The sequence below is a fragment of the Pogona vitticeps genome, chromosome 5, assembly GCF_051106095.1.
Source record: "Pogona vitticeps strain Pit_001003342236 chromosome 5, PviZW2.1, whole genome shotgun sequence".
Taxonomy (NCBI): Eukaryota; Metazoa; Chordata; class Lepidosauria; order Squamata; family Agamidae; genus Pogona; species Pogona vitticeps.
Genome location: NC_135787.1, coordinates 176936114 through 176951507, shown reverse-complemented (window position 1 = coordinate 176951507; position 15394 = coordinate 176936114). Strand labels below are relative to the sequence as shown.

General features: G+C 39.5%; 1 protein-coding gene and 1 pseudogene across 10 annotated transcripts in view; both read left to right on the top strand.

Annotated features, from left to right (window-relative positions):
* The window catches only part of FGD4 (FYVE, RhoGEF and PH domain containing 4), a 133683-nt gene that overhangs the window by 82537 nt on the left and 35752 nt on the right, over positions 1 to 15394 (top strand). For 8 of the 10 annotated variants that reach the window (XR_013536745.1, XM_020792215.3, XM_078376265.1 and 5 more), the window contains 3 exons: positions 3711 to 3891; positions 10284 to 10764; positions 14753 to 14842. Coding sequence is in view for 9 of the 10 variants with exons in the window: in XM_020792215.3 (XP_020647874.3) it covers positions 3711 to 3891; positions 10284 to 10764; positions 14753 to 14842 (752 nt within the window). In the remaining variant the exon portion in view is untranslated. The remainder of the gene's footprint in view (positions 1 to 3710; positions 3892 to 10283; positions 10765 to 14752; positions 14843 to 15394) is intronic. The other 2 variants (XM_078376266.1, XM_078376267.1) reach the window with 1 other exon arrangement.
* On the top strand, positions 5847 to 6000 carry LOC140707832 (U1 spliceosomal RNA; annotated as a pseudogene).

The following is a 15394-nucleotide window of genomic DNA, read 5'->3' as shown; positions in this document are numbered from 1 at the left end:
CTTGTCCCAATCTTGACTTCTCATTTTTTGGCTGATAGTGATGTGTAGGCCTAGTAGTTGTTTGTCTGCGGAGTCCAGTTTTTTGCAGATTTTGTGGATTCTTTCCCATAGAAGGGCATGTTCCAGGCGGTCATAGATGTGGCTGGCCTGTGGGGAAGTGATGGTCCTTTTTGTCCTGAGGAAGGCTGGTATGGTTTTTGTGTCTCTGCAGCATAGTAGAAATGTTAAGGAACGTAGTAGGTGTGCTCTTTTGCTTCGTAGTGTTTCAGAGCCAGAGTGCTGTCCTCTGAAGATGTCGGCCACAGAGACTGGCAAAATGTTAGGAAGAACAACCTTCAGAACACGGCCAAAGAGCCCGAAAAACCCACAACCAGAATGGGAACTAGGTTTGTGCTGGTAATTAACAATGGAATCTGACCTGGTTTTGCAGAGCCCTATTTAGTGTTTGGGTTTTTCCCCCCCTGAAAAAACAACAACTTACCGTATTTTTCGCTCCATAAGACGCACCTTTCCATAAGACGCACCAATTTTTTAGGAGAAGAAAACAGGAAAATATAATCTGTTTTCTTCGCTCCATAAGATGCACAGACTTTCCACACCCCTGTTCTGTGGGGAAAAAGTGAGTCTTATGGTGCAAAAAATACAGTAAATCTTTGGAACCAATTGCACTGTTATCTACCAGCCCTGAGTCCTTTGTATGAAATACCAGGAAAAGAATGAAGAGTATCCCTCAGTCTCATTAATACTTGTTTACATAGTATCTACCATTTAAATCTACCAAAATAGGGATGTGGTGGCACTGCGGGTTAAACCACAGAAGCCTCTGTGCTGTAGGGTCAGAAGACCAGCAGTCGTAAGATTGAATCCACGCGATGGAGTGAGTTCCTGTTGCTTGTCCCAGCTCCTGCCAACCTAGCAGTTTGAAAGCATGTAAAAATGCGAGTAGATAAATAGGTACCACCACGGTGGGAAGGTAACGGCGCACTAGCCACATGACCATGGAAACTGTCTACAGACAAATGCTGGCTCTACAGCTTGGAGACGGGGATGAGCACTGCGCCCTAGAGACGGACACGACTGGGCTAAATGTCCTTTACCTTACCATTTAAAACAACAAATTTAATGAATGTATCCTGAAAAGAATTAGTTGTTGCTGCCTAGGGATAAAGTAATAGATAAGGCACTAGAAGTGAGGACCTTTAGATCTGGTTTCCTGGTCTTTAAACCAAACTCCAGTGTTCCTAAGATCTTAAGGTAATCTTATCCTAAAGGAGAACACATAAGTATGTTTCCTGTTATTTCCTCCCTCTACAGCCACCTATCCTGTCAAGAAAGCCTCTTTAGAGGGTTGTAAGCCCTCCAGGACAATTTGGGATGATTGGGGGAGGGTATGGTGTGTCGAAGAAGGAATTGTGTCACCACCCACATGTAATCTTACACTGGTAAGGACAGCCTTAGCCTTCAGCAGATAACAAGGAAGGCTGTAGATAGGAGAGGTTAACACATTTTCTCTTCTTAAGCTAAGTGATTTTATAATTGAATCCTTTGTTTAATCTTGAAACAAAACACAAAGTGAATGTTTTTTGTACGTACTTGTATTGTTGAATCACACCTACAGGCAAATGAGTCCCAGTGAGAGCAGATAACTTCTTAACATGCCTTTCACCTCAGATGTTTTGGGAAAGTTGTACTGTACAGTATTTAGCTTGGTTGTTTTTCTTTACTTGACTTAAATTGTCCCCTCTGACATAAGCACTGTGGCAACAATATTGCACAGTTCTTAGAAAACGGATTGGTTCTTTAAACATTATACATATTTAACATAGTATAGGTCAGTGGTTCTTAACCTTTTTGAAAGAAATGCCCCCTTGAGCCATTGAGGAAGTTATCATCGCCCCCCTCCCCGCGGTGAAGATATCTTTCTTATTTATTTATTTATTTATTTATTTATTTATTTATTTATTTATTTATTTATTTATTTATTTATTTATTTATTTATTTATTTATTTATTTATTTATTTATTAAATCCAATGACCCCTGAAAACAAAATTCAATTGCAAGAAAATGAAATGCCCCCCAAAAGTAACATTTTATGATTTAGTTGCAAGTGAATTTTAAGACGCAAAAAGAAATATAAAAAGGGCATAAAACAAACCACAATGCAGGAACTGAAAATTTCACGACGAAAACTCTGAAACTAAATTAAGATTGGAGGAAAATATATATTCATGCACACTGTAAAAAGGCTGCAGCCATCTTCACAGGTTTGGCTTGCTCCAGCGCCCCCCTACCGCCCCCTTCTGCTCCAGCGCCCCCACGCCGCCCCTTTTCGTTCTACCGCCCCCCTGAAAAATGAAATTGCCCCCTGGGGGGCATTATCGCCCACGTTAAGAACCACTGGTAACTCATTCCCTTCATGCATTTCTTCTGGGAAGCTGCTTGCTCATGATTAATTCCATCTAAACTGTTTTGTTCATGGTCATCTTCCACAGGGTAATTCAGTGTCCTCCTTATTCTCAGCCAGTTAGACTCAATTTTGCCATCCCGTCTAATACTTTCATCACGTCTCTGTTAGCTAGCAGTTCAGTTCTGTGGCAATTATCTGATGTTCATTGGCCTAGATCTGCTTGTTAGTTCTAGAGGGAAACACAGGGTAGAAAATGGCTGGGTATCCCTAACAGCAAGCAGGTAGATATGAAAGGAAAAAAAAAACCACACACAAAACAAAAACAAACAAACAAACCGGGAAACAACACAGCTATAATAAGGTGTTATGACAGTTCTACGAGAAGTAAAGTGGCAGTGATAGCTGTCCTTTTCACAGTGTTTACTCTTTGTTATGTTTTCAAAAGACTTTGGTTATGTCAGGGAGTAGGTAGAATAGATGACTCAGTTCAGAGACTAATTAGAGGAGGACAAGATTGGTTTGGAACTTTTGAGATGTTGCAAAAAGTACTGTGATTTTGGTATCATAATAAACTTTTTAAAAAGTGTCTTGTGTATTTGCTTTCTAATCTGATTTATTTATGAAGTTTTACACACACACACACACACACACACACACACACACACACACACACACACACACAAACACACAAATGCATGCATTTCATGAGCTAGGACATTACTTGTCCTCAAACAAAATTTACTTGCTTGTTTGAAATTCATTGTTCATTATTCTCTCTCTCTTTGACATTCACTTGGGTATCAGTTGTGTGGTCTGTTGATGTGGGTGCATCATAACTCAGTTTCTACATGGCATCAACCCATGTGTTCGGAGAGGGAGAGGCCAAAGTGTGAACCTTTCTTTTCCTTTCATGACTACCTTTCCCATTTTCATAAAATTTGCTTAATTACTATTTATTTAATTAGTAATTGTTCAATAATAATCTATTTCTTAATTATTTTTAACTTGGTGGGGCTCATCTTGGTTTGATATGTTCATGCTACAAGCAGTGATCTGAATGTGTTGAGAAGCTATGCATGTGTGTGAGACGGGGGAGGGAGAAAGTTATTTGAGGTTATGGGACATCCTGTTCACTAGTCCTTCGGTTATTTTCTTTGGGGGCAGAGAGACATCCTTTCAGTTTAAAATAACCATATTGTTTTCCTCCTTCTGTCCCCCATTCTATGGATGGCATTCTAAGATGCCATGTGACATTCCTAAAATTATGGAATATAGTTTAGTATGTGTTCCTTTTTCTTGCAGTGCCTCCAAAACCATTGCATCTGCAGAATTCACAGTCATCCATTGCCCAGCAAACCCCTAGACATAAATCTTTACATACTGCGAAGCCAAGAATGGAGGAAGTTACATCTACCTCTTCTTGTGTAACAAAAGAAAAAACTAGCAAAGTGTCTCATCTCATCAGTCATTTTGAAGGAGGCAGGTAAACATGTTTCATTTTCATTTAAAGGCTATAGATTAAAAAGTGGCAATGAATGAAGAGTGGTGCATGTCACATCTGAAGAGGTGCATGAAGTTCCATGAAAGTTTACATTGAAATATGACAGTCTTCAAGCTGCCACAATGTTTTGGTCATTTTTTAAAATTCGTTTTTTTTCTGATATGCTTGCACAGACAGACACAGCTACCTCTTCCAAAACTGTTTCCAAGGAGAAGATTATATTGCTGTGATGCTAATAGGCTTGATTATTGTTGTACTGCTATGTTTTAGAATTAGAATCATGTAGAACTCAGTATTTACCGTATTGTTTGCTCCATAAGACACACCTGACATTAAGACGCACATAATTTTTAGAGGAGGAAAACAGGGAACCAAATAGTGTAATAAAATATTTAATGAACTATAACAGAATAACATTTGAACCATGTAAAGTGAACAGCAGTCAACAGTGGCATTAAGAACCATTACCACTGTCATTAACAAATGGAGAGATTTAAAGCTTTGTGTACTCTATGTACCATAAATTTGTGTACCATAAATTTAATTCAAGTACATATAGACCATTATCAGCCAGTGATAAGACCTATATCACTCTACCTATATTTTACATTTCCTTTCATCTTACATTTCCTTTCATCCATCTCCACCCCATGCTTATAGAAATGTCTCAATGACAGATGAGATTGTTGTGCAACTCTGCCCAGCTACAGCTCAAGCCTATATTAAGTTAGAAATGGTTTGTCTGATTTGGCACTGCATTGAGAGGTCCCTTTTAGTGGTGTGGAGGATAAATAGTGGAATTAAACTATTTAACAGCTGGTTTTCCTTATTTACTTTAGGTTATGCAAAAGAACAGCAACACAAAGCTTAACCTGATCCCATTCACCAACAGTAGCACATGCTCAGCATAAGACCAAATCTCCATTTTCTGGCATAATTGAACGTTTATAACATGCAAGGCACAACAGGTTACGCCACACAAAGCCTAACGAGCCAAAAAAAAAAAAAAAAACTGAATACAAACTATAGTAGCTGAAATCAGGAAGCAGGTACTGTAATCCAGTTAGAAGTCACAAGGTACAGTTAGTTTCCTTGCTGCAACACCCTTTGGAAATACATTCTCTATTAGATGCCCAGAACTAGTTGAAAAGTTTGCAATTTGAATCCAAATTTCCCATAGAAATGCACTGAAAATTGATTAATGCATTTTTTATGGGGGGGGAGGTCAGAAACTTTAAAAAACTTAAAAGAAAGTCACTTACCAGGTACTGTTGACTGAGCCTGGCTCTTCACAGTGCCTTGGTAGACCCCAGAACAGCCAAAAAAGAGCCCCAAACAGCTAAAAGCCAGCAGACAGCCCGCAGCCGACAGCCATTTTGTGCTGTTCTCCACTCCTGCTCCTTTCCCCTCCCCTCTCCCCACCTAACAGCTGATTGGCGCTGGCCTGAACAGCTTCCCAGGCAGCTTTTAAAGCAAGTACTGGTATGCATGTTTCTACACAAGCAGGTTTCAACTCAAACGGAGCACCTTTTCACCCAAGCACTAACCCCAAACAAACAGCTTTTAAACTAAATTTTACATTTTAAAATGACAATATCAGGCAGTCCCAGGTCTCTCTCCCAGCTCTCTAACTGCTTGGACTAGCAAGGAAGCAGGCAAGTAGCCTCTTCACTAACTGAAAGTTTGAATTTCCCCGCTTTCCCTGCCTTCCCTGCATATTAAATATGCTAATATCTGTGCACTGGATGATTATGGGAGGAACATCTGGCCCCTGATGGGGGTCCTGTGGGGCACCCCAAAACACTGATAGCTCTCTTGGCCTCTTTTGGGTCTGGGGCTGTGCAGCCCTGTTCTGATCAGGAGGTGCAGCCGGAGAGGTCACCATGCCTTTTGGGGACAGGGCACAGAAAGGGGCAGGAAGTTCAGGGGCCATTCCAATTCATACCTGGCAGGGGAGATAACATGGTCAGCAAAGTGGTTTTCCCAGGGTAAGGCTCATCTATTGCACTTTGGATGTGCTGACCCCTGTGATTTCCCCAAATGTGGGAAAATCAACTGCCTAAGTGGGGACTGTGTTTGTGGTTTCCCCTGGTCTTTCTAGAATCGCTCTTTCCCCTTTGGTCCTTGGCTGTTTTCACTGCCTGTTGCCATAGGCCTGTTGGCCTTGCTGGTTTTCCAGGTGGGCTCCAGGAAGCAGATCCTAGAAAACCAGCAGTGCAGAATGGTGAGGTCCAAACAGCAAGCAGTCTCTGTTGCCAATTCAGAGGCCTCCCAGCATAGCAGTGGGGGGCTTCTGGGTGGTGGTGGTGGAACCCTTTTTTACTGTATTTGCTCCATAAGACGCACACACTTTCTCCCCTACTATTTGGGGGGGGAAGTGTGTCTTATGGAGCGAAAAATACGGGATATTCTGTCTGTACTGCATTCAGAAACTGGGCTTGTTTTGTAAGCCGTATACTTGCAGGTTTATAACAGCAAAAATGACAGATCTAGACATGAGATATTTGTATTTGTATCCCTGCGGATATGAATACAACTATTGGCACCACAGGTGCCATGAAAATCCAGTCCTTCCCCACAAACCAGCTAGCCTACTTACAGGTCACCGCACAGTGTGCGTGGCCATCATCTTCATTATGCCAGTCATGGAAGCAGCCTGGTTGGCTCTTCCTGGCCTTCCTGTGCAGCCGACCGCTCAGCAGCTGAGTCAGGAGACTCCCCATCCTGCCTCCTTGCTGGAGTGGACCGGCTGGTTTTTTTTTTGGGGGGGGGGGGCGAGACTGGATTTCCACAGCACCTGTGGTGCTGATATTCCTATTGTATCCCCAGGGATACAAAGATGAATATCTCATGTCTGAGAATATTACTCCCCCTTCTTCTGTACTTGTGTCATTTCCTTGTTAAGCCAAACACAAAAGGAAAAAAAACACAAGTTTATCCAGCTAAACAAATGCTGTTTATATATTTGTGATATTTTCATACATACTGCATTTCCTCCAGTGAGCTCAATATGGCACTAAAATCTCTTCTTGTTTTCACTACAGCCTTATGAGGTAGGTCAAGCTGAGAAGGTGAGACTGGCCTGAAATTATCCAGTAGGTTTGACAGTGGGGTTGAAATTTGAACCCAAGTCTTCTGAGTCACTGTGCCACTTTAATTAGTAAATAAGTACTTGATGTAAAAAGTACCTGATGCTATATCTGATCTTGGGTTGTTTAAATAAACCAGTGACAAAACTGTTGTTTATTCAGAATAGAAATTGAAAGAAATAGGACTTATGGATAAAATAAGAAATATCAAACAAATCCAAATAAAATAAACCCTGGGTGAATACTGAAATATACAGCAAAATCATGAGTTGTTGATATCAAACCTATGTGGGTTATTTATTTATTTGATTTGATTTGGTTTCTTTACCACCCATCTGGCAACCCAGGCCACTCTGGGCAGTTTACATAGTATAATAAAATAGATTATAAAAACAAAACAAAACAATAACAGGACAAAGTATAAATTAATCAATACAATATTAAACACATAAAAATAATAACAGTAAACGTTAAAATGAAAATAGGAAAAGGAAAAAAATGGCGGGGTTGAACTTTTCTTGGTCTAAAAATAGTATACAGTATTTACCATTTTAAGGCAGTAAAAAGGTTTGGGAGATGAGGATGGCAGTTAAGAGGTCTGTCTAGATACAATGAGAAAGAATGGCTTGTGTATAGGAGAGGGCAATACTCAAAATATATGAGGGAGAAGGGTGACTATGGAAATCAGGCTGTCATTTCATAATTATTTTGTAAAAAGGGTTTGTACGTTTAAAGGCAGAGATTGGGGAAGAGAACACTATCAGTTTATGTATTTTTTATCATCCACAGAGAAATAAATTGAAGAGAAAATGAAGGACAGAAAAGAGGAATTAAGAGAACACATAGAGAAAGTTAAATAGTGACATTTGGGGAAATGTTAGGTCATAGATTAGAATCATATCTCATTTATAATTGATATAACTGGCATGTACATTTTCAAAATGGACAGCTAGCAGATCACAGTTGTAGTTTTAGTCTCTGGTGTATAGGAGTGCTTCTCTCTGATACACCATTTGTGAATCTGGGGAAGATGCACCACATTAATAAAATATTGGAATTGCTTTAATCAGTATTGACCATTGCTTAGTAACATGCTGTGTGGTTTGCATGTAGAAGGTCAGGGGATAAATCCCAAACATCTCCAGTAAGAATTGGTGGCAACTGGAAGACACTGCCAGAGTGCTTGCACTCCTGGGCTGGTAAATAAGATTTGACTTAATGGCTATGTTTAGACATCTCAGTAACCCAGTTGGTCCAGACAGGCGGGATAAAAATCAAATAAATAAATAAATAAATAAATAAATAAACCCAGACCAGAGTGCCTTGAAATTCTGTCTTGTTGTGAACAAAGATGTGTGTTTGTGCACACTGCTTGATGGCTTTTGCTAGGCTGATGGTGGGAATTATTAGTCAGTATGCCCCAGCTTCTTTGCTTATTCATAGTTAATATGTTTGGACTTTTGGATGTGGCTAGTAGAAGCCTCTGTGCTGGAAGGTCAGAGGACCAGCAGTCATAAGATCGAATCCACGCGATGGAGTGAGCTCCCGTCGCTTTGTCCCAGCCCCTCGCCAACCTAGCAGTTCGAAAGCATGCAAATACAAGTAGATAAATAGATACCACCTCGGTCAGAAAGTAAAACAGCGTTCCCTAGTCACGCTGGCCATGTGACAATGGAAACTGTCTTCGGACAAGCGCTGGCTCTGTGGCTTGAAAACGGGATGAGCACCGCCCCCTACAGTCGGACACGACTGGACTAAAAATGTCAAGGGGAACCTTTACCTTTACCTGCTCACTATAGATTAAAAACTGATAATTTAAAAACATATATAAAAAATGCTGTGGTAAGCAATACACTTGTTGCAGATCAATATTTAAAACCAAAGATATATTTCTAAGAGGCAAATGTGGTGAAACAAAAAGTAGCAAAACACACAGAATTTGTTTTCCTTTTGTGTAACTTTGAGTGAGACTCTTTTTAAAAAATAGCAAGTTTTTCAATTTTTTAAAATCACACTTTTTGACATTATGGCTTATGCAACTTTTGGTGGTAGCAAAACTATTTGTTTAAAACCGGGAACTGCATACCATATTTAGTGCATGGGAAGGATAAAAATTAAAGCAAAAAGATGTGCCCATTCTGCCCTGGAACTTGCAAATCTCACTTTTTTCAAGCTAGGCTACTAATAGAGCAATGACCTCCGCTGAGAGAAAGGCACCTCACCTTGGGTAAAGCTACATGGAGGTAAGCAGAGGGCTTTGGAAAAATAGAGATTTCCTCATCTTCCACTCCTGTAACTGTACAATCTCTTCACCTGCTTTGGACATGTGTTGATCAGACTGGAATTTAAACAAAGAGCTTTTCTGCTGTTTTAGGTGGGTTAAACCTAAGTATCCAGAAACATTGACTCTAGTGTACAGCAGGACTCCCTTATCCGAGGGATCAGTACCTGCTGATTCACTGATCCATCATCTAAAAAATATGAAAAGAAAAAAAATCCAGAAATTTTTTTCACATGTATTACCAGAACTATCAATAGAGGGAGCCAAGGAGTGTGTTATGAAGAATACATAGTGTGTTCTTGGGCTGCTTCTCCTGTGAGCTTTCTGCTGGGAGGTGGAAGGCTGCAGCTCCACCTCTTCCTGCCTGCTGGTTTACCTGGAAGTTTTTTTAAAAGTATGAGTGCTTGAAAGCATTGGCAGGAAGTGGGATGGAGTAGTGTTTATGGCCACCTGGCTTTGGCAAGCAGGTCAGTTTTCAGGTGAGTGGCTACCCTGAGGCAGCAGCATTGGCCTCCGTGCTCAGCCCTCCCTTCAAGTAACCGTTGGGTTTTTGTGGCTTGGAGGGAGGGCTGGGGTTCCCACAGGCTCTTTTGTCCCAGGGGCTTGCCTTCACCTTCCAGATAGTTGGTGAGGGCGTGGAGGGCATTCACTATAATTCGCTTTTTTTCTCAGCATCTAGGGGAGCTTGGAACCAATCCCCCATGGATACCGGGGTCCTACTGTACTTGTTTCAGTAGGATTTAACTACTGTTCATCGTTCATCGTTGTTTAGTCGTATCCGACTCTTTGTGGCCCCATGGACCCCATGGTCTAACTACTGTTAGAGTCTGCTAAAGTACTTAGCCTTAATGGTTTTTATTTTTGACTAATCTTTGTTTTTTATTGCTCTATGTTCATGGTTTTTTTATTTTTCGCAGGGAGGGTAGTAAAGGTATTTTTTATATTTAGTTCATATAAATATGTAAAATGACTTTTTTTATTTTATGCTTCTTTATACTTTTTAGCTTGCCCATTCCTAGTGAGCTGAAGAGAGAATCCTGTGTTCCAAATGTTGCTAAATCTCAAGGAAAGCATGGGTCAGCGCCATCACCACAGCCAAAATTCCTCACCCAGCACCCTCTACAAAAGCAGGGAAATAGTACAGATCAATCTCAGGATGTACAGAATCACACCGCCAATGGATTAGTAACACAGGACCAGTTGGACTGTAGGGACAGCACGTTGTCAATTCATAATGCTACTTGGCCTATTCAAAATGACAGTGCTTCATTTAACAGTGGTTTGGTAAATGGAGAAAGAAAGAGCACTAGCACAGATTCATTGCAAACTATGATGGCCTGCAAAGGACAAGCAGTCAGTAGCTGCTGCCGGACTCCAAGTGTGAATACGTTTTCAGCTGGAAAAGAAACTATAGAAATAACTACAAATACAGAGGATAAGCAGGTTGAAGAGCACAATAAGCCAGATCCAAGTATGGAGACTAAGGTAAAGCAATTGATTTATTGTGAAAGTGAGATATAAATTACCATATTAAAATAAAATCCACATTGTATTCTTCAAATAGAACAGCCTTCAAATCCATATACAGTATGTTGTTTATTTTTTGTCTTGATGTTTGCGTTCCTATAATTATAAAACAAATCTGCAGCTTGAAGAGTACTTTGTAGAAATCAAGAAAATTGATGTTTTCTTCATTAATCTGCATCTTTTCCCACTGTACAAAAGTGACAGGTAGATTCTGTCTATTGCATCATAAAAGAATTTGAAATATACCCCCTACTGTTTTGCAGATCATGTATGTCTCTTTGTGTCTAATTATATCTCCTGTGGAGCCTATTTTCTTTTTCTGCAATATAAAAATAATTATTTCTATGTAAATATGAACGGTTATGTAAGTGTGTAGACAGGAGAACTGGTCTGACTACTAATTTGGATGTGGAATTGTAAGAGGGATTTGGGTGATGAATTTCCTCCAAAAGGATATTCTAGCTGTGTTTGAGTTTGTTTGGGAATGGCTCGGAAGATTCTTTCGCACTCTCATGTGTATACACCTTTGTACATTGTGTTGAATGCCAATCTACATAGGAAGCACATTAAAATTATGAAATGGTTTTTGGCAGTAGTGTACAGGACAAGGCAGGGTAAGGATTGTGGTGCAGTTACGTTCCGGAAAGAAGTTGCCCAACCCTTGAGAAAGCAACAACAAAAAAAAAAGCACTTCACTCTCAGCCTTTATATACTGGAAGACCAGCTAATGTTGTATCACACAGCCTCTATACATTGCAACTTCTCTATGGGAGGTGCTTCCCCCCTCCCAATTTATTTCATGGCTCTGTTTGCCTCTCTAAATAAATAGTCTGTAGCCACATGGGTATGACCGTTCCTATGGGTCTTTCCCAGGAATTGACATTCCACTGGGAATTGGTGTGCCATATAGAGGGACTGTAAAGTGGGAAAGAAACCAAATAGGAACATAAAACATTGGTACATTCTGCCATACAAGAAGTGGTAACAAAGGAACAATAAACGGTATTTATTATTCTGTACCATGATATCTCGCTGTGACTCTAGAATACAAAATCTTCTAGTAAGGTGGACTTTTCTCTCATGGAGTTCAGTGTTCATGTCTGGCGGATTCTTTTATCCAGCAGTGGACAATTTGTTGGTGATGTATGATGAGAGGTGCAGTTCAGTTATGTTTGGAGGACTACAAGTCATACCCTAATCCTAACTAGCATTTTGAATCATTGGCATATAATTCAAAGTCAGTCTTTAAATGGAATAGAAATACTGTATGAAGGATGGATTGAAGATGCTTTAGAACTGGAAGAAATATAAGTAGGCAAGTATGCCTTGACTTACATTTGGTGTGAGCTTTATGAAGCTGTTTGTCTCATCTACTTGCACAATAATAAAATTCTCGGACGCGTAATAATGGACTAGAGAAGGTTGGCTAATTGAGTGTAGCTTGTATAAGGAGAAAGAAACACCAGGGGATAAGTCTAAGAAAATTTTTCTTGTGCATATTTTATGCAATTCTGGGGTACTTACAAAAAAAAAAGGTTTTGATGCAAAATTTTGAAAGAAGGATAGAAGTAAGGCCAAGACCTGGCCAAGAGGGCATTTCGTTTGCCTGACCATGAGGTGCTGCCTCTTTGCCTTGGCTTTCTGTACATTTGGATTCAGAAATATTCTGAATGTATCTGAATTTGATAATTCCAAATATCTGTAATAATAATTCATAATATCCCGAGTCCCATTTATTCTTATAGATTAGAAATCAAAAGGGTAGGCTTCTACTAGCTAGAGGAAGAAGTGAAAGTAAAACCTATTTCTCAGGCATCCTGGAGTGATTTCCTGAGATTTAATTTAGACACTGTGACACAAGTGTACAGAGGCAGAGGTGTACATCCAGGAGCCCTGCAAGCCAAAAGGGAATGGTCTCTTGTCTTAATTGGCTGAGGAAAAGTCTGTTTGGGGAGGTCTGGCCAAGCTGATAGGGGGATTGCTCTCTTGCCCAGCAACTAATGTACTATCAGGCAGCAAATGTTGTCAGTCCACACTCCTCATACCTTGAACCTGGATCTGTAGAAAAACGTATTTTCCTTAAGGTCAAACTATATGTCCATTACTGTCATTTCTTAATGCTTAGGCATTGCGGGCTGTTTGTTTGCACTCTTTTTGTTTGGCATAATTATTGGGAAGGTGTCAGAGGACACAGAGAAATTCTTTAAAATGTTTTGCCTTTTTGTGTTTTTTGAAAGAGGAAAATGATGATTATATAGTATCATATTGACTGTTAATGAAGTTCCAGATATTTGGACATTCCAAATGTTTAAAATTCCAAATCCAAAGGGTTGTAAATCTGAATTCCGAAGCCAGATTCTGAATTTGAATTTCGATGCTATGCTAATAACTAGGGATTATTAGTTCAGGAAAGACTGCTTCTAAATCATTCATTTTGTGCTAAGCATATTAACATGGTTACAAAGGAAAAAGTAGAATCTGTGATCTGCAGATGTGGAAGTGGATCCATGCCCCATTTGACAGGTTTATTTTACTATACCTGAGAGAAATTTAGTTTAAATTTATGTGTTCTGAAAATTCAGAATCCCAATTAGCCACCTAACTAGTAGTGTAGCTTTCACACTTCATCATTCTTTCTGTTTCTTTTGTAATGTTAATCATAATTCTGCTATAATTTCCAGTATAATAAATCATAATTATTACTTATTTTCTCAACTATGGTTTTCTGAAACAAATCAGCTTCAAACTGTGGTTTATGCTTTTATGCTAACTTGTGAGAAACTAATTTAGGTTTGTGTCATGTTTTTGAGCAGCAACAATGGCTGAAATCCTGTTGTTTAGAATAAGTCTCACAAGAGTACAACCATTGAATCAGTGGGAGTCAACTCTTCTATAAAGTCCATTGATCCAAAAGGGCCTACTGTACTTGTGACTGTGCTCAGCAACAATATTTCATCTAATGTATAATACAGTTCTATTCTTTGTCATTCGATTAGTTTCTACCATGGAATGGAGGTTTCCCCTCTGCACACTGTTTTATAAATTATTTATGTATCATTTTTAATATGCAGAATTTAGTTGGCTTTTAAAAATCTCTGATTTCCCAGTACATGACGATATCAGGACCTTCTTCTAACTGTGAGTTTAGGTATACTGCTCATTTGGAGTGGGCTGGTGTGGTCGGGTAGAGTCATTTAATGTTGAGAAGAGGTCAAGTATGCCATATAGTGTGATTCTTGCATCCACATGGTATACAGTCTTCAAGCAACCCTATTTGGCTTACCTCCATTAAGAAAAATAAATCAGATCCCATTGTTGCCCTTTCCTGCCCTCTCCAGCTTCTGGACAAAGCTTTCAGTTTACAGCTCCCCCCCAAAGGCTACTGCATATTAGCATTGCCTTAATTGATTAGAAAACATTGCGTCATCCCCCTGCTTCTCCAAGGAACTTCCCAGTTTCCCAGTAGCAATAAGAAGCTAAGCTGTCTGTTTAAGCCAGTAATAATATTCGAAAATTGAAACCAACTAAGAAATTCATGCAGAAAGCTCCACTAGTTTGATCCCAATGATTGCATGTGCTGGAAACTAAACAAAACAGAGCAATCCTACCCACACCAAAAATAATCCCATTACAGGGATAGAGATGGGAATGCTTTGTAGACTGTAGGCTGCTTTGCTCTAGCTGTTACATTGACTGGTTGCTGCCAAAAGTTGTGAACCACTCTGTCCCCTCAGAGGGTCAGGCCAAATACCCAAGTACAGTACTGTAGTTACCTTCGTGATTACTTATCACTTCCATATTTATCTTCCCTCTGAGCCAGAATGAGGATTGCAGGTTACATGCTGTATTAAAAAAATCTATAGTGTTTATAAACTTACTTTTCTAGTAAAAATGTAGGAATTAAACTACCTCATGAAATTAATATTACTGTATATGTTTCTTCTAGGAGACGGATGAACAGAAATGTTATAAAATTGCCAGTGAGCTTTTGCAAACAGAAAGAGCATATGTCAGCAGACTTGCTCTCTTGGATCAGGTAGGAATTTTTCCTTCATGCTATTTGGTCAATACAGGAGGAAATGGCTACAATCATAGAGAAAACCTTGTTTGACTATTGTCTGCTTTTGCATTAGCGTATGGATAATGACAAAAGAGTCTTACATGTTTGCACATGAATCTTCTGAATGTGTAGTTGTTAATTCTTCCCTCCTCCTTTATATTCTATGAGTTCTTCTGATATAATATATCCTCCCTATAATTTCTACTTCTTACTCTTGGAGAAGTTTTCTTTTTGGAGTATAATTCCCAGAATCCCATGGCCAACCTGACCAATTCACTAAATATATTGGGTTAAAACTGTATTAGGAGAGAAAAGGAAATATTTCTGTGTACAGGTAGCAATTCATGAACGCAATTCATGATAGCAGCTGTCTTAGATTATTACAGAAAGAGATGAAACAAAATAACGGAGCCATAATGTCTTGATTAAGGAACATAGCTAGGAAAAATTAATGTTGTGAACTATGTTTCCCAGAATCCTCTAGTCACCTACTGTGCTAGCTAAGGGATTCTAGGAACTGAAGTTCAA